Source organism: Haliaeetus albicilla, chromosome 19 (assembly GCF_947461875.1).
Source record: "Haliaeetus albicilla chromosome 19, bHalAlb1.1, whole genome shotgun sequence".
Classification (NCBI taxonomy): domain Eukaryota; kingdom Metazoa; phylum Chordata; class Aves; order Accipitriformes; family Accipitridae; genus Haliaeetus; species Haliaeetus albicilla.
Genome location: NC_091501.1, coordinates 6,868,935 through 6,889,387, shown reverse-complemented (window position 1 = coordinate 6,889,387; position 20,453 = coordinate 6,868,935). Strand labels below are relative to the sequence as shown.

The following is a 20,453-nucleotide window of genomic DNA, read 5'->3' as shown; positions in this document are numbered from 1 at the left end:
GACTGTTGAGATATGCATTGGTGGTCTCTGCTAACATTCACATCATAAAATTACTTGAATGAATTCTCATCTAGCTGGTAGTTTATTGACTACCCATGAATGGATAAGCCTAATTTATGTTGTCATTACTGAAGATAGGAAATTAATTATTCCAGCTGAAGGTTTAACATGCAAGTCTGAGAGGTGTTTACACAACCACAGTACTCCAGGAACTTCTTGTGAACAGATATAGGGATTTTCTGTACCACCTTTCATGACCTCCTTCATTAGTTGAAAAGGAAAATAATTGGTTTTATGTTCTTCTTAATTCTTTTTAAACTTTTCATCTAAAATCAGATCTCTTGACCAAGAGATTTCCATAATTTAAAATTTTAAATGATTCTGCACTGAATTCTGTTTATCACCAGCCACTTGGCAACAAGAACTATTCTTGGTCAGTGCTTTGCTGCTGCCCTGCACAGCAGCTGCTCTGGAATTTCTGCAGTTTGCAAGGATGAGGTAATTTCTGTTGCTCCAATGAAAGCAGAAAGAGGCTAATGATTTTTTGGAAAGGTGCTTAGATTTGAATAAAAAGAGAGGAGGATTACTTTGCTTTTGTTTCCAGCTGTCTTGGCAGAAGTGCTTTGTTAGCTCAGGTAGGATGGGGTATATGCTGAAACTGCTTTTGAGCGAGTGGCACACTTGCAGCTGCATGTTTTAAAATCTACTTTTGCCTTTTTGCTTCAGTTTCCCCTGTATAAAGGGAAGGTCCTACTTCACTGTATATCTAGGTTAAATTCATTGTCATTTGTATTCTGTTTTGAACATACCAAGTACTAGCAGAAATGTTAAAATTACTTTGCAGAAAAAAATCCTTGCCATCTCCAGTTGGATATGCAATTACTAGTGCAACAAAAAAAATTAAAGAAACAGATGATTTCCTAGGAAATTGTAGAATAAAATGGATTTGTCTGGATGCTGCAATCAAATACTTCGATGCTGAGCACTCTAGAGGAGTTTATGAGGAAAATATGAATTCTTATTGTCTGCAGTGTTTGGGTCTTGGAAGTCAATAGGGCATGAGACCATCCATTACATAGTGAGGACAGAATAAATATTTGAATGATTTTTTCCTTCTCCCAAGAAGCGTGCATCCTGCATAACTACAGATATGATTTTTTTTTAAAGACTGTAGTCATTTAGTGGTGGACTGTATCATAATGTAAAACTGATTGGCCTGTGACCAAAATTAATGCTAATATTCCCTGATTTTAAGGGATTCTTAAGACCACAGCTTAAGTCACTAGTTCTTTCTTTAAGCTCTTCTGTTTGAGTTGCAGCACATGTTTAAAAAATATGTTTAATTCATACAGTCCTGCATTATTTGTCTTATGCAAACTAATACTTTTTAATAACACCTGCAGATTCTCTTACTCCCTATATTGCAATGTATTTAGAATTATTGCAATAAATTTAGGTGCCATCAGATGGTCTCATTGCAGTGGAGACTAGGTCTAATTCACAAGTACATGAAACTTCAAAATATGACATCCTAAAGAAGTTTGAGAGATTTTTAATTATATTTTTCTGGTCAGAAGAAAAAAAAAACCAATAAAATATGCATTGTCTCCAACTTCCTGCAATTATTATAATTTTACTCATGTTCGATCTTTATCGTGTATTGTTTGTGGTCCATGTTTAGGCTTTGGCATCTTGCAAATGAGGTTAGTAGAAAGGTAGCATTACAGTACTTATTAACCACTGTCTGTTCCAGAATGCCTCTTAGAATATTTATTCAAATTCAGCCTTCATTATTTTTAGCTCACTTGGGAAATTATTAGCTTTCATCTGATGCCTCACATATTTATGCTAGAAATAAGAAGATTTCATACTAAGCGTATTAGTATGTTTAACGTCAGAGAGGAAGCCAAGTCATTATGCCAATTCTTATTTTAAAGAGCTTTTAATAGTGATAGCTTTTTCACAAGTAGTCAATAAGGTCCATAAGCAAAATTTAGACAAGTAGCTAAGGACTCTGACTCGTATTTCCAAAGACAACTAAAACCACAGGCATATGCCTAGGTTTTTTTTAAAAAAAAACCCTGTCTAGGACCACCTTATCATTGATTTCAGTGGAAATTAGATACATGACTGCTTCTGAAAAATCTCTTGAGTGTCCATCTGCCTCTTCAGTGCCTAAAAAAACATTGAAAATCTGCCTCGTATGCCTTTAGGAGCCTCCAAGGTCTCACTGACTTTTCATGAGACTCGTACTAATTTTTGAAAATAGATTAACACTTCTAAAAAGTTAGTGTTCAGTCTTTTAGATGTAGCCATCTACCAGCCACAAAATCAAGACCAATTTAGGCACTTCAGCAAACACTTACATAGAAAGAATTGATAATTTTTAATAGTTTGTACCATGAATGGTAGATGAACTTTAAAATTACACTACAAACCTTTCAGGTTGGTTTGAATGAATGTTAAAAATAAGTTTTTTGATGTACGTGTACCCTTTTCAAATCAGGCACAAGTAGTATCTATTGATTGCTCAAAAGAGCCTCTATTTGCTATATTTATAATACAGAAGGAAAAATATTAGAAGTTCAGCTGGTAGTTCTTAGGAAAAACAGATGACTAGTTAGAAACCAGTGGGAATCCAGTCAAGGGAAAATATTTGTGGTGCAATGATACTTATGGCCAAAAGACCTAGGAAAATCAATGATCAATGTTTTCTTTAGTGAGCATAGAGAATTCCTCAAATTAACTCACACTATCCTCAGTGCACTGAGCCAAAGCCAACTGAAGTTAATAGATAACCTTGAGTAAGTATCCATGGACTCCTGATTGCGGATTATGAAGTGAAGAAACTCCGGGACAGGGCCAGCCTGGATTACTAATACATCACTATTTCCCCCTTCTTTGGTATCATCTTTGTCCCTTCTTTATTATACTATATATCAGCTTTTCCTTGACAATGTCTCTTTTTTCTCTGCCATATGAAAGCATAGCTATATACTTTTTTTGTCTTACATCCTACAAAAACCCAACAAGGGCACTTCCACCTGTTTCATAATTCAAAGATAATTGTTTTGCATTCAAAATTTGTTGCAGGTTATTTGATTCTTGAAGGGGGGTTCAAGCCTGATTTATTAAAAAAAAAAAGTTCTTTTTTCATAGAGCTTCATCTGTTTCATATCAGAGTATAAATTTATATTTGAAAAGAGCAGCAGACAATAAGAATATCACCACTTATGAATTCTGCTCATTTTATTAGTCTTCATCTTAGTGATAACAGGAAATAGTTGTATTTTATTGCATCTACTTCTACTGCTTTCAAAATCAAGATGACTGTGTAACAAAAATTATAGTAGTTGACTTAACGACATTAGAGCTGCAGTTGTAGAATTTCATTCCATTGTTTGCAAAAAAGAAAGATAAGGGTCAAATTCTACAAAAATATCTTCCTATTATTTTTTGAATGACCATATTATCTTGATCACTCCACTTTTTTAGATGATTGTATCTTGGGATAGCTATATTAAATCTACTGTATATGATTCCTGAAATAGCAGCGGAACTCTACAAGTGTACAAAAATCATTCATGTCTCTCATACCAGATCACCCTTCATGACTTTTAAATAGAGAAGTCACTACCTAACTGTGAAGTGAGAGAATCTTGTGGAAACGCTACCCTCATTTCTACCCCATTTCCCTCAAGCCAGACCAACTGCAAATGGTACAATGCACAATATTAAGAGTAGCCTGAAATAAACTAAATTGTATACATATTTATTCATAGCAAGTATAAATAATCCTTTCTTGGTTTTAGTGCTTTACTCTGACTGCTTCAGAACAATACAGTTACTGAAAAAGGTTGGTCAAGATCTGGACAACTTAAGTACAGTTCCTACCCCCCATAGCTGGTTTAGAAATTTTAACTGCTGCAATTACTCTTCCCTGCAAAGGGATCACTTCAGAGAAGATCACGGAATGCGGTTATCTTTGAAGTGGTTCTGTACTATTTCTATATTGCCATGGATGAAGGGAGGAACTGAAGTGAGGAAGGTACAGGGACTTTGTGCTGTTGATTCAACTCATTGAATGGTTAACAACCTCAGGTGGGGTTCTGTCTTACTTCAGTCATATTATTGCTTTTATAGATGAGCTCATTAGGTCAGCAGTAGCTATTTTTTAAATCTTCAAATTGCCTGAGTATCTCAAAACTGTACGGCCATCGTATCAATGAGTATCTCAAAACTGTACTCAAGCATCATTCTGTGTCCTTTCTCCATGATAATATTTTATGGTACAGCATTCTAATCGAGAAAATGCTTCTTTAATGATGTCTCATATTTAGATGTCACTCTAGGTTTTAGATATTATTATTGTCTCAATTTCTTAAAAAATTGCTGGGCCATGTATATTCATAGGAATAGACATGAATCGATGTGACCAACAGTGTAAAAAATTGCTTCATTATTTATGCATGGGTGAGTGCACTTGTCTCATTATGCAGGAATAAAATGTGAAGGAGTGTTACTTGTTATGGCGTGTAAGAGTATATTCTATCTACTATATCAAGAAAGCAAAGATAGATAAGCTTTTCCCTTTTACTGTCACAGAGCAGAGTGCTTTCTCCAATAGGATTCACACTGAGTCAGACTAAGGCCTGGCAGTTCTTAAAGGCCAAAGGAGCAACTCTCACTAGTGTTACCTGCATAAGGCACATTCTGGGTCTTTGCTTAACTGTATTATACGATGGCAGCTAAAATAAGCTTGGATTTCCTTTGATCTGAAATGTGGTCCGTATGAGTGCATACTTATCTCCACACTGAAGTTCACTGTCTGGTTTTAAATCGAGTCAACCCACCAAAATTTAGGCTCTTATTGAAGGGTCCTTACTCAACCGACTTACCTAGTTTAAGGATACAATTGCCATAGCTTCCTTGCTTAATTTAGTGGAGAAGGAAAAGTATGTCCTATGGGATATTCAGAACTTAATGAGAGCTCTGAAAGTTTCTTACTCCTCTCACTGACTGTAGAATGAGCTTGAGTAGGCTCCTAACTCAGATACCTCATTTAAGTGCCCCAAAGTAGATGGAATGAATCTGAACCAGAATCTCCTTGTGTATATTGGATCAAGCTCTGTTTAATCTTTATCATTCAGAAGGTTCAGTGTGTACGTGGATAAAAGAAAATTATGTTTGTCACAGATTGTCTGACTAGAAAGAACTGATTTTAAAAGTCTTTTGTCTGAAAAGAGGTGAAAGGCACAATACAGGCAACAACATAAAATACAAATGAGAGCTTTTCTAATACATCTATCCTTCTCTATATGAATCATGGAGGTGTAACAACATTACCTATTCTTCCTACACCACTATCCTCCCTTGAGAAAAAGAAGAAAATTAAACCACCAAAAAACGTCAGTAAGGAATACTTTGATATTACTGAATTCCAAAATATAAGTAGGGTCATAATGCAAATTCTTTCAGTACTACCTCTGTTTTCATTCAGTGCCCATTGATTTAGAGTAAAATGCCAGAAAGAATTAGAAAAAATAGAAGTGTTCTAAAAGCAAATATAGATGGTGTTTTTGCATTTAACCTTAGCTATATATTTCAGAAATAAACATGGCTCTTATTCAGGACATGTATTTGCCAATAATACATCTGATTAAACTAGGAAAATTAGACATACTATCAGTAGCTTGCTCCCAAATTACACAAGAAGAAATTAGATACATTTTCAGTAGCTTGCTCTCAAATCTCTTCAGTCTATGAGTCACCAGATTCTTCCTGCCAAACTAAATAAGTCTGTGAAAGGCTGGAAACTTTAATGGAAAGAAACATAAAACTTGAAATACGTAGGAAAAACTAAGTTTTTTCATGGAAGACCTGTTGACTAGTAATTCAGGAATTCAGGGGATGTAGAAACAAATTATTACATCTTACTTGTCTGCAGAAGTTTCAGGGTATGAAACGTATTCAATTTAAACCTGCTATGTTAACCTAAAATAGATGTCCTTATTAGCTTTCATGTAACCTAAAGTAATCAATGAAGACTTACAGAAGGAAGTTGTAAAAATTTCATTATAACAGTAGAAGCTCTTATCTAGTCATTTTGATGGGGCTGAGTTAAAAAAAACCTTCAGTACAATTCATGCAAGTCTGAAAAAAATCCCTCTGTTGTAAACTGGATTTATTATATATAGTACCACACAGCCATCGAAGCTTATTAGGAATATACTCATCATTTCAGATCCACAACCATAATGACATCTTCTCTAGCATTTTCTCCACAACACTTATACTTTTTCTACCTTTGCATAAGCCATATATTTAAAAATATTCTTTAGAATACAGACTTGTTGTGAAATACAAAGTTGTGTGCGTAATTCCAGCTTTTATCCATTGCCTTAGTAGGATATGGCTGTTTAATTAACATTCTTTTGAAGTCAAAACAATTTTCAGTAATATTTACTTTCCTTAGAAGTTGCAGTTTGTAGGAGCTGGGGGTGTTATTTAAGTGCTTATTTGTTTGGAGATAGAAATAGTTAATAAGTATTGCTAGAATACTTATTTTCAGAAGGAAAGCAGTTTTGTTCACTGGGCTGGATTGAGTCAGAATGGTCTGAGCCAACCCCTTCTTTTTTCTGCATACTCAGCCCTGTGTAAATTTCTGCCCAACACACAAAGACACAAACACTATAAACAAATAGTTCTGTATCAAAAAAAAAATCATATCATTTCAGGTTTGGGTGTGAGCCATAATTTCCTAATGGAAGTGCTTTAACAGGACACTCTTTCCCTACTTCCACACTTTTATGGGCACATAAAGAAGCAGAAGGATCTGCTGTCTGGAGGCACTCTCTTACTCTAGAACACTTATATTACGTAGATGGGAAAGTTGGGATCACAGGAAATTTCAAAAGTAAGATGGGAAATATATAAATATGCTGTAGACTCAGGGGAAAAAAAAAAAAAAAATGAGGAGCCCTAAATTGTTTCTTTGATAAAAGGAAGCTATTCCAGTTTTCACTAGCAAAGGATTTAACATGAGGTAAGCAAACAGCTTCCACTCCATCTCGTAAGAGCAAGAACACTGAAAACATATGAAATTTGACTGTATATGGGATTCAGTCAGAAAATACAGCAAGTACCTCAGATGTGTGTCTGATTTTGTAGGAATTTAGGTTTACTAAGGAAATCAAAGGAGTTTTCTAAGGAATTCCAAACCAATTTACCAGGAATTGGCATGGAAGAGGCAATCAGAAATTTAACCTAAAAGTTGCTCAGATAAAATTGGCAAGATAAGCTCACCTGTGTAATTTGTCTAATACTTAAAGAAGTCTGAAAAGAAAATAGCATTTGCCTTTTCTTGCTTTCATGCCATAAGAAAAGCAATTTATCCTATTATTCTGAAGATTATGTGTTAACCAGTGCCTAAGGCACAGCTTTTTGGTTGAAATAGACATTTAGTATTTAACTAGATTCAATTTTTTAAACTTTTACTTAGAGTGACAATGCAAAATTTTCTGTAAGTTGGAGTGACTGACTGGTCAGTGTACGATATGCCCCTCCAAAGGCTATGGATGTGTTAAAATTCCTGTTCTCAGAACCTCATTCACAGATACAAACATGAAATATGACTGTCATTACTTAGCAATTAGACCCAGTACTTGGACTATATCTTACATAGTGATTTTGCATTAAATGCACCACAAAGAAAGTATGAATTAATGGCTTTTTCTTCTTTTTGACATGGAAGTTCCTGTGGTTATTACCAGAGATAAATTTAGCATAAATTCTTCAATAAGTATACATTTGTGGTATTTCTTTTGTCTTGATTTCTCGACTGAGAAATGACTTAAGTGTTGGTTACCGCTTTCATTTGTTGTCATATTTTTTAACAATTAAGCTTTTATCATAGGGAAATATTGACATATGGGTGTGGTTTAATAAACCAGTTCAGTTCCATCCTTTTTTAGCAAAGCTCTGAAATGAAAATGGCTTTAAGTCTCTTCGATTTTCAGTGATGTGAGGGGGTTTGAAACGTGTATAAGAGATAAAGTGCTGAATAACCTCTAGAGAAATGGCTGTATGAACTTCCTTCTCTGAATGAGCACTCTGTATAGATTGCCCTAGATGCTCAAGTATTTAATGTAAGAAGTTTTTATTAAGAGACTCTGTGGTTCTGCTAAACTGAGTAATTTGCCTTGTGACTCTTGCTGCTGTTGATCAAATATTGCAAATGCATGACTATTACCAGAATAAATGAAGAGGTCCATATGCAAAGGTTTTGGCCAATTGCATGGAGCATATGCCAGAATTGAAGTCAGTGAAGGGTTTTTCTTGGTATTTAAGATTCAGTGGAAAAGTAAGAGGGGCAGCTATGCCAAGAATTAATGCTGATCTTGCCAAGTGCTTCTTTGAGTGATTTTATCCAACATGAGACTAAACAATGTATTAAATACACATATAGCAGTTAGGGAATCAAATGTCAAATAACAGCTTTCTGCTATTTGAGACCAAATTTGAAACTTGATCTAGTGCATAGATAAAGGCAAACACCATAAAAAGCATTAGCATCTCTAACATCTAACAACTAATATAGACACATATAAATTGAACTTCTGAAGAAACTGTACTTATTTGATTTTGGTAATGGACACTTTCTGCAGAGATGTTTCTTGCTGAAATTTATATAAATGGTTTGCTTCCAGTCACCTCATTAAAATTATCATTACTACTACAGTCCCTCTTAATGAAAAGGTTGAAAAATTATGAAATCCTTGGTGAACTGAGAACTAGCTGTAGAGGAGACCTGTTTGTGGAGTCTAAATTTAGTGTGTTTTAGAGGCTTAATCCTCCTAAACTCACTGTGTGATCCATGGAGAAAGAAGGCAGAACCTCTTTCTCTGTTATTAAAGAGGTAACTTCAGAAGATTAACCGCACTAAACTAAGGTTACCCTTTATGAACACTCCCTAGCCTTTCTTAATGTGGTAAAAAAGCACAAAATTCTTTCAAAGACTGGCTTATTTTCAGAGAACTTCCTCAATCATTACTACCAGGGGCAACAGAGCACACACCATACATTACATATCAGTTATTTGATTACACAGTGATATAATTCCAGAAGCAAGAGCTGTCTTTTTTCTTACAGAAGTATATCAATAACTGTGCCTATAGTCCTGGTTCCCTAAGCACTGACCCTGCAGACCTGGCTAAAGCACATCTTAGCTCCTTTCCAGGCTAGCTTTCCTGAAAGTAAGGAACCTGGGGATAAAGACTGAGGAATACGCTCAAATCTTCCATGGATACAGGATTTGGACATGAATGGGGCATATAGCCAGACCAAGGAACTGAAAAACACTCTCAGATCTTGCTGTGTGAACATAGCCAAGATGACCAGCATTTCTTTGCAAAGATTTGTAAGACTGTCACTGACACCGCAGGCTGTGTGTGTCCACGGCAGCTTTTCAGCATACCTCTCCTGGGTTTGTAACATTAACTTTCCTTTCAATCAGGGACACAGAGAGGAGCTAATGACTCATAGCTCCTTACAGGTATGGAGTAGTTAAAGAACTGAGTGTCATGCCATCTCTTGTAATTATGTTGATAGGTTTGACAGGCCTAGAAACTTTAATAACCTCTTAAAAGCAGACTTCCTGAAGTAAACAAGCTGTTAACTAAAGGGGAAATGGAAGCAGCAAAACGTAATTGCCTATTGCTATGCCCCTTATTTCCTCCTTTGTAAGGCAGCAATTCCTCCATATATACCTTAGTTCTACAAAGCAACAAGATCTGATGACAGCTCTGATTACCCAAAATTATGTTCACTGTCTTATCCTGATTTTCTGATGATTATAAACCCATAGTCTTATGTTGCACACAGCTGGGTATATTCCCAAGGACATCACAGAATTCTGATTGTTTTAGTGGGGAAAAAAAAGGTAGTAAAAATCTGTAATGCTTCTCCACAAAGCAGTTGACACAAAGACCATTAGGCTGGATACCAGAAAAGCCTGTTTTTTATGGGATTCACTCTTTTGCATATGGAAACATGTGCTAGATCATTCTCCATTCTCTGAAGAATATCAGAGGAACTCCATTGTGTCAGGTATGTAAATTCAGCTCCTTCTTTTCCATGCAAATGATGCTTCAAAAGATTCACCATAAGCCCAAAGCAGGTTTTTTAACAGAAAAAAAGTGGTTTTTTAATTCATGAAATTGATTGCCATGGCTTCAAATAAGCATTGCCATCTAACTTGGACTTTAGAAATTAGAATGACTGAAAGTGTCTAAGTAAACAAGAAAGGTATTTCTTTATTGGCACTTGTGTGTACTCTTAGCCAAACTGGTATCCATTTATTGGAAAAGGAAAAGGTATATTTTCAAAGGAGAAGAAACTAGATAAAAGAGAATATAGCGTTTGCTCCTTAGAGCAAACTACATTTGCTTTCCTATCTCATGGTAGCAACAGTCCTCAGGAAACAACATGAGCAAGAATGAATGATTGCCCATCAAATTCAACTTGTATGAAGGAAAAAAAATATCTTTTTTTTTGGTTAATCTACAAAGTAAATTCCTGTCATAAGACTAGACTATTTCAAGCAAGATTTCCCCCCTCCTGGGCCATGGCTTCTGTAAGTTTCCTGTAATTTGTCCTTTCATTTTTTCCAACATTCTCTGCCCTCAGCATTGTTTTGTAATAGCAATGGCATGATAGACCTTTCTAGGCATTAAAATGCAAATGAACACAGCAGCCGTCTCACTTTGCTTCATGACTCTTGAATCCAGAGTTTTTGAGACTAGAGAAACATTAATTGAGAAGAGTTGTTTCAAAGCATAGCCACTTGTACAGCTGTGGCCAGGCTCTCTGTTTGTTGGCTTCTAACATCAGGAAGCCTGCAGGAACTTGAGTGGCAGAAGTCCTGCCAGGGAGGTGTTGCTAGATAAAAGGTGGCAACAAACTGCTCTTCACGGGTGAATCATGGGAGAGAGGAAGCTATCCAAGAAGCAGCCAGTGCTGGTTGGGGTGAAATGTGACCAAAGGAAAAGGCAGATGCTCTATTTTGGGATTTGTGTAGTGTTCTCCCCTAAAAAAGCCTTTAAGAAATGCTCCTTGCCAGTCTACCTCATGAAGAAAGGGAGTGGTAGAAACCACATTTGACTTCCTCCTGAAGTCAATACTTTTCTTTGTGTGTGGTAAGCAGCTGGGGCATTTCTTCAGAAGCTGTAAAGCATTTTCTTTTATAGCTAGGAAGTTGGGCAGAGTAGGCTATATAAAGGAATTTTTTTCCTTCCAGTCCTAGCCATAGATATAGCCTTGTGGTTGTGGAGTAGAGTTTCAACAGAAAGTAACTCAATTATTTCTATCTTCATTTCCACCCACAACTCCCAAGGAATAGTCAGAAGTTTTGACCTTGAATTGGAACCGGGAGATCCACCTCAGCCAAAAGGTATTCTTTATATTTGGAGTCTCTAGTGACATACAGAATGATGGAATAAAAACCTTCCCTCACAGCTATTTCCTGTGCAAGTTAAAGACAAACATTACCATTGATTATACTTTATATAAAGGAACCAGAGTATGAGAATAGAAGGCTTAAAATACAATTTAAATTGACATCCTCTTCACAATAAAAGAAAGTTCACTGGATTTTTACTTTTACATTCTTAAAAAGTCCCAAGAAATGGAGCAATGTTTTTAACTTCCAGTAACATGCTGTATTCTGTAATACATTTGTTATGAGAATCTCAAGTTGTTTTACCACTGTCACTGGACTTACTTTTCTATAGTTCTATATTTTAGATTAAACACTAAAAAATTAGAGGGAGAAGGCTAAAACAGATTAAATTGCTGCCTCATGAATCAGAAGTAGTCAGGTAGAGGTCACACATTACTTAGCATCCAAGGGCCACATATCAAGTCCATAAAATTCCTGTTGATTACAACAGTGCAAGACTTTCCTAAACCAGGGTGGTCATTCATTAGTAAAACCTTCCACAGTCTTCCATAAAAAACAAGGTAGACCTTTATGGTGTCAACAGTTCCATTATTTCAAGTGAAAACTCAGAATGTAGGAAAACAACAAAGAAAACTAGAGAGAAAGCCTTTACTGACAGCAGATAAAACTCAAGATTGCAAGGGTAAAGATCTCCTTTAAGACTTCAGAAACCCATCCTGGTTTTTTAAGTAAGGATGATCTAGCTTAGGGAATGTAGAGATTTGAAACAGATTGTGCAACCTTAGAATAACTGTAATGATTGAAAACAAAGAGAGTTATTGCTGATGATTAGCGTTTCACATGTCCTCTCACCTTGAGGAATACAAAGAGCACACGTAACAGTAAGTCTGATTGCTTGGCAGTAACAGCCACTCTTGTGGTAAGCAAGTGTGATAGCTGTCTGAACAAGCAGCAAATATTCTGCAGGGAGAGGAATGACTGGGAAAATGCCTAAGATACATGCACAGTAAAAAAAAAACCCTGTTATGCTGCTCTCAGGATGCAGTATATTGCCTCATTGTTTTCTGGTGCAGAAACAGGAGGGGGAGATAAAAGTCTTCCCTTACATTCCTTCCAGCCACAAAGAGAAAGTATTTGTAGGACACTCAAGTAGCCCCTTAAGTGTAACTCAGCTGCTGATAAATGTAACAGATTTTGGTGTTCAAATGAACACATAAAGAGTTGGTAGAAAAATGTGAATTCCTTTATGAGAGATTCCAGTATTTTTAATATTGTGTTTAGCACCAGAATACTAAGTTAAACAGCACCCTAGAATAGATGCTTACTAACGTTAGCTAAAGTGTTAAATACAGAAAAAAGGGGTTCTTTACTGAACTAATTTGTATATATGAAACTAAGGCTCCCAGTTTCAAAGGTAAACTTTAATAGAAAGTGCCATGAAGACAGTGAAAATGTCTGCAGCTGGTATGTTGAGGAAATCAGGATTTTCTGTAAATTAAAGGTGCAAGAATCTGGATTTCTATTTTTATTGCAAGCAAGGAGACAAGTATTGAAAGCAATAACTCCATGAATAGAAATGAATAGGAATTAGGTGGGTAAGATCAGAAAAACAAAAGTGATAGCTTAAAAAGCAAGAGTGATTAGGCTAAAATGAGGATTATAAAAGTAAAAAAAAAAACAACCCAAAACAAACCAACCACAACCAAAAGCAAACCAAGAAACAAAACCTAGACCTTACAAAGAATATAAAAATAAATAGAAAAAAAACCCCTTCAGTTAATTTCTTGGCTTTATAGCCTAACCACCCCAGATTTCCTTTTCTTAGTTATATTCTTGTTTGGAAAGGTAACTGAGGCCCTGAAGGAGAGGTAACTTCGGACAAGCATATATTAATACTAAAAGTAAACACTAGCTTCAGAGGCACTAAAAGCACAAATTCTTGCATGTTGAATTCTTGAATAAATATATTAATGAGTAAATTCAGAATTAATATATTCCTAGCTAAAATTTTCATTAACTTTATGTTAATTAAGTAGCAAATAGCTGAGAATCAGAAATAGATCTCTGTTATTTATAAGTTGTGTATATCTTGATCTTGACAGCACTTGCAAGAAGGTACTAAGATAAAAGAGTTATCTAACAACCCTAGCTTTGCACAATCTATATCACAGCAAAGGAAAAATATTGTGATGTTCAGTTCCAAAGTGTAGGTCTTGCTCCAAAAAGTTATTTGAGTAGTAATGTATCCACACTATTGCAGATTTAATTTTATCTGTTTTCTGTACTGGTGTAAATCTTTATTATCTCACTATGCATGAATTTTCCTTCACCTGTGTTTAACTGACGAAGCACGTGGATACTTGGATGGGGTAACTTTCTGCTTGTTGCCTTCCAGCTTTTCTTTTTTAAAAACCAGATGTTGAAGCTTAGTGTATTTTTAATATGATACAATGTGTACTTAAGCTGTTTACAAGTAGTCTGACATAACAGGTACATGCAGTTCTGCCTCAGGAATATCTTGGGTCTAGTAAGTGCTTTCATTCATTTAATTTCAGTGGCAGGTCAGCAGAAAGCAGTAACATAGCAGGTGGAAAAGCAGCAGCTGGAAAGTGGTTAAAAACAATAACATGCCTGAAAAGGAAAACTTGTCAGAAACTCAGGCTGAACGCAGGCACAGCTTTATTCTTTACTGAGACTTCATGGTTGTTGAAGTCTTGGGTGTCTCCATGATAGACGGTACTAGTCATACTCAGCAGCCTGGTTTGATCATTCCTAAGCTCACTTAGAGCAGTTGCAAACTCCAGTGGATTACATGGAAAAGTTTAGCAGTTGAATGAAAGAAAGGGTTGACTTACTGAAGTAAAAGCCTCTGTCTCCACACACGAACTGAAGAGCATCAACCAGCTCAGCACCACAGAGTGTTTCTGGGCCAGCAGCAGCAGAACTGGTTAAGGTAAGCAAACACAGGCCAAGGTAGAAGAAATGAATGTAGGACACAGTGTGCATCTTCACCTGCCAAGGAAGCAAAAGCAGTGTCAGAATTTCCCCACAGAGTCCTAAAGAAAATGACTCCTGCACCCTTGTGAGTTGAAAATGCATATGTACTGTAATTTGTTAGACAATAAACACAGTACCAGGAAATGTCTCACCATAATTTTGCAACTGTCTACATATTCTAGTCCATGTATTTTGTAAAGTGATTACTTCCTCTGGCGAATATTCTTGGTTCACATTCACACGTAGTTAGAGAACCTTGTAGTAACTATGATTTATGGTTGCTCCTGCAAAAGGAGGATATGGAAGGATGCAATAGACAGGCAAATAGAAGCCCAGAATAATAAAAGTAAGGAAGACTAGACAACCTTGAATTGTTTTATCTGAGACCAGATATGCTATGAGGGAATATGACAGTTACCTGCCCAGGTACTGGGGCAGGTGGAGGTGGCATATGACAGAGAAGAGCTATTTAAACTAACAAACAGCACTGGCACAAGAATAAATGGCTGTAAACTGGATGGAAGGAAATTTGGCCCAATAGGAAAAGGGTTCATAATTAGTACTCCATGGTTCTCCAGCCACCTTATAAAGGGAAATACCAGGACAAAACAAAAGAAGTTTCAAGGTAGAGCTTGCCAAAATTACAGAAGAGTTGATGTGGGACCTTACATAGTAGGGGACTGCATTCAGTGACTCTTACAGTCCTCTGTTACTGGCAAGTTAACGTTTGGAAGCAGTCAAGAAATTAAGAGGAGCACTAGTGGGAGTGTTAAGGATTTGTATTTTCACTTGATGGAAGCAATGACCTCCATTATATCCTCTTAGTCAGGTTTGGCTATGAGGTATACACAGAGGTGATAATTCTTTTCTCATTTACATTTGGTTACAAACTGTCTTTTTTCCCGGACTTATGACTGAAGAAACACCAATCCTCAATGGGTGTAAATTTGCACCATTCCATTTATGCACTTCCTTTTATATCAATTTATATCAACCAAAGACCTTACCCAACATGTCAAAGAAGACAGCATTATCTTTTTTAAATACTAGGAAAAGCTATTTATATTTAGTAGCAGGACAGTGAAGAATGTGCTTAATGCATATTCTGAACTGATTCAAATCACTTGCCAAAAATACTAGTTTCGAAAGGTGTAAATCTGAATTTAATTTCATTCTCTTTCAAGGTTAACATTAGTATTGCAGTCAGGTAATAGTTACAAATCTTTCTCGCACATACAGTTAACCTTGACTTAAAATGGCTTTGTATTAGCAGACTGGTGCAAAGTAATTGGAGTAAAATGATTAATCTTCCTTAAAGTTTCTTTCAGGGTTTCAGGGACCATTTAATCTTATTTTTTCACTGAACTTCTGGAAAACCTATGAAATTATCTATTGTCTGCTCACATGGGATCTGATCCAGTGGGGTATTGAGCCTTCTCTAGTCAATAATTTTTTAAAATTCTTATTTTCTTGGCAAGGGATCTTAGCACCTTGCTGGATGAGTCCCCTATTTCAACTTAAGTCAAAGCTGAATAGGAGACAAATCTATAAATAAATCAGGAATTATCCCCCTTTTTTTCCTGATATTTCCACTGTGAAAATAATGAACAAATCTAAATCCCATGATATATCATAAAAAGAAAGAATAATTATTTTCCCATACACAAGAGTCTTTAGCCAACTTTGCCATGCAAAAAGCAAGAAACTTTAATGCATGGACACGACTTCAATGGCAAGTGGAGGAAGATCAGATTATAAATGAGTGATGATAACACGAGGCATTATTTCCTGTAATGATTCCATATCTTAACAACATCAATTTCTTTCTTCCCTTGCCATATTTTTGAATTTCTAAGATAAATGTGATGCACCTGCAGTTTAAGATGGTTCCCAGTTCTGAGGAGGTAAAGCAGAAAGCTGTTTAGCACACCGCCTCAGAAGGCTGAAAGACATTACAAATACAAGAACATTATGTATTTAACAATTTGTTCTTGTATAACATTTGGGCCAGAAATAAACATAAATCTTAGACATTTAACAATTTTGTATTTTTCAAGACTTTTCAGCTGGGTTGCATTTTCAGATAAATATCAGCACTGAACTACAACAAAACAGATTATCTACTGTTTTTCCTTTAGGGGAAGCCAAAAAGTCTGCACAGTATAAACCACAGAGAATTTCTAACTTTATCTCCAAATTTAACAACAGTCAAGAACTTTCAAACAAGTAAAAACTTTGGGGAAAAGAAAACAGACTCACATGTTTCTAGGGCTCAATCAATTATTTGTTAAATTAAGTGCTGCTTCATCAAAACTAATTCCAAAATATAGTTTAAAACTTTAACTTTGCTTCATCATTTTAATTAAACATAACATTAGTTGATTCAATATGTTTGTGATAAAATCAAAGTTCCCATTTATGTCTGAGGGGAATATTCTTAAGAAAATACAGAGTTGTAATCCAATATTGCTTCAGGTTCCTTACAAAGAGGCAGGGTGCTTGCAGTGTCCCCAATTTGACTAGAAAGTTGAGAGTTTAAAAGAAAATGCATTGGCATGTGGGTGGGGTTTATTGAAGCATCTAATTACATTTGGAAATTGAATACAGGTTCAGGATGAGCCTGGTTAAGCACTTCTTTTAGTTGCATAGAATGACTGACCATATTTTCACAGCTGGAATTTCCTCTTTTTTTTCAGTAAAATAACCAGCTTTTGCTGCATTCCTTTTTTAATAGTCCAGAAGAGTGGCACCACAGAGGAATGTCACATATGAACACTCTAGATCTCTTTTACTTCTTGATTCTTCTATGTAAGTCCTCTTCATCTAACAAACTATCAGTTGGCACAAGTTGTGCATAAGAATTCTTCACATGCTTGGTGATTTTAATAACACATAAGAACATCTACAATAATTGCAAATATCTTGAAGGGGGCAACATTTTTTATGGATAGTATATGCTATTATAGCTGATAGCTACATATAGCTATTATTTGCTATTAAAAAAAAAAAAGAGTTATATTCAAAATTACATTTTGCTACATAAAGTTTGGACCTGATTGCCAAGCCATAGTAGAAGTATGTAATTAGTATGTAGTAACAGTATTCACTAGTAATTATTATATAAATAAAGCATATTTACTCTAGAATGGATCAAGGTTTAAATACTGCTAACTTTGATTAAAGAATCTGGGCTAGATCCTAACCTAAATCAATATGTTCCATTGATTCCAAGGAAGCTTGGCAGGATGCACCAGCTGAAGAACTAGCACATTACTTTTATGTCTCTTAGTGCCTTGCTCAATACTTAAAAAAAAAATCATCTTCATCTTTCAAGTATATTGGAAAGGATGCCCATTTATACATTAAGAGAATGGTTTCACCCATTGCAATTACAGACCTGCTTTTTTGAATCACATTAAGGAATGACATAAGTGTGTTTTAAGTGTAAGACATTCTAAAAAAATAATCAGGCCCTAAACAATTAAAACAGGAGAATTCTGTCAACTGCATAAGTGTCCTTGCAAAATATTAAATAAAAAAGTTCGTGAAGGGTATAAATTTGCTGATAATGGAAAGTTGAACTAGGGCCAATTGAGAGAAACAGAGGTCAATGCACCTACTGAAGCCAAATTTACTTAAAGACAGTCTATATTAATGTGTAGAAATTACAGGGTCGTAACATGAAACTTCACAAGCAAACTTTCCTGAAACAGCCCTCCCTACAAGGGAAAACTTGGAGATGAACATGTAGGGGAATTTCCATTTTCTTTATGTACAATTGCTTAAGCTATACAAATATGCAAGGTCAGCAAGAGTTGCAGCTGGTTTCTAGTGTAGAAAACAAACTGAACTTCACATTTACTTTTAATTTATGAAAGCAAAAAACAAGTAACTGCTACAATGCTGCCAGAAAATTGCTGCAGTGACAACATCCCTTAAAAGTTTCCCTGTGAAAGCATGAACATTTTATCTATAAATGTGTATAATAAAACTGCAGAAACTTAACATGTGAATAATACCTTTTTCCTATAAAACCCTGCACCTGCAGAAAATAGCTAAAAGTTCTTGTTTTCAGAAGCATTAATTAACAATATAGACAATGATGTAATTGGACCCTTTAAAAATGACATAACTGAAAAATTGCAAAGTTCTCTGAATAGAAGTGAAATTTAAGACATGTATCTGCAATAGTTTACCCTTACAGTTATCTATGTAATTGCAACTATTACATACAGCCATTTTCCAGATCACATAAAATTGCATGTTCAGCAATTTATAAATAATTCTCAGTTCTAAAATAATGTTATTGAAAAGTGCACAATACTCTTCAAACCAGAAGCAGACAATACACAGTAAAATAAAACTAAAAAATTATTTGAAATAGTAATAAAGATTTACCTTCAAGAAATCACAAAAGCAGCACTTAACTAATTGTGTTGATAGACTGTTGATTTTTTCCATTGCTTCTTAAAAGTGCAAAGTCTGGAAATGAATTTGTTAGCAGTAATGATGAGAAAAAAGAAATCCAGAGAGATGTGAGATGTTGAGAGCAATGTCACATTTCAATATTGAGGACTTTATTCCATTGCGCAGGCTCTATCTGCTCTGATTTTAGCAGTGACAGTGAGATTTAGCAAACAGAAGAGGGATTTAGAGAAAATCCTCACATTTATCTACATTACACAGACACTGTAGACAGGAAACAGCTGGGGGAGCATTTGCCTTCTCTCTCTCTCCCTCTTCTGGCAAAGTTACCGAGTAAGGACTTTTTTGGGCATGGTGACAAATAACATCATACCTTTGCATTTTAAAACTAGAGCACAGAAGCATATTTTTTTCCCCTTAAAAGAATGTGAATTAGTGACTGAGGGGTGAGCAGACAAAAAAGCTTGTGCTGCCATGAAAAATAAGAAAATGTATTCTGGTTAACTTTCAGATAGCTATGTGTGCATTTGTATTTATGTGTGTGTCTGCATTTCAAATATATAAAAACTTACACACGTAAGGGCATTGTTTGTATATATGCATACCTTTGTATGTATGTACACGTTTTATTTATGCATAGAGGCACAGGTATTTTATTTATATAGTATAGAAATACAGGCTGTCGGTTATCGACTTTTTTCTTAATGCATCTTTACGTTATTAAACTTGGCACGCCTATATGCTGAGTAACAATTAAAACCTCCAACTCTCTGTGCTATTAACCCTAAGATAGCAGTTTGTAATTTGCTAAAAATAACAGAATTGTTGAGCACTACTTGTAAATAGGGCAAAACAGCTTTGTGATCTTTTAGCAACCACACAGGAGAAGTCGTATCATTTCCTAGAATTTACAGTACTATGAATATAGTAACACAAGTAGCCCAGTTTGGGGGGCTTCCATGACATTTATCTTAAGTGTGCTGCTGTAATTATAAAGTGATTTCCCCCCCCTTTTAGTAGTAATCTTCATAATTACTCTTGATAACAATTTAAATGACAGTGGGAGAGAGACAATTCAACTTTGTTAGTTCTGCAATACCTAACTTTTGCCTTTTTATTTTTCCTCAATTATGAGTATATTATAAATAACACCAGCTGGCCAGCAACATGCTCTCACGGGTTATGATGTCATTCAAATCCCTCAACTGTGTTAGTGGCTTGCAATGTGCTCCAAGCCAGCTGTTTTTCTATTTATAATGTATGCTTGCATTTCAATACTTAGCTATTGAGAATAAAGTTGTGATGCTGTTTTATAGATACAATTTGTACTTGTTACCCTTTGGTTTTGGAAGATGGCATTTAACAGTAGAGGATTAAACAAGACTACAGCTCCAGAGACCAAACAGCGCATGATTTCCATAAAAGCTGTTTCAGAACACTGCATTTTGTCCCTGTCCCCTTGCACTCAAGTGAGAGTTGCATGCTGAGGTGCTAGCTGTACTTTATTATTCAAAATAACAATTGGGGTCGTGTTTGCCCAGGTCCCCTCTCAGTTTTCAGATCCACCTTGATC

General features: G+C 35.6%; 1 protein-coding gene across 2 annotated transcripts in view; it reads right to left on the bottom strand.

Annotated features, from left to right (window-relative positions):
• The window catches only part of IGF1 (insulin like growth factor 1), a 47,830-nt gene extending 28,610 nt beyond the window's left edge, over positions 1-19,220 (bottom strand). Inside the window, exons 1-2 of one of the 2 annotated variants that reach the window (XM_069807458.1) lie at positions 18,854-19,220; positions 14,314-14,470 (exon numbers count right to left, since the gene is read on the bottom strand). In XM_069807458.1, the coding sequence (XP_069663559.1) occupies positions 14,314-14,470; positions 18,854-18,916 (220 nt within the window). In that variant the 5' untranslated portion in view covers positions 18,917-19,220. The remainder of the gene's footprint in view (positions 1-14,313; positions 14,471-18,853) is intronic. The other variant, XM_009913912.2, reaches the window with a different exon arrangement.
• Between the last annotated feature and the right edge of the window lie 1,233 nt (positions 19,221-20,453).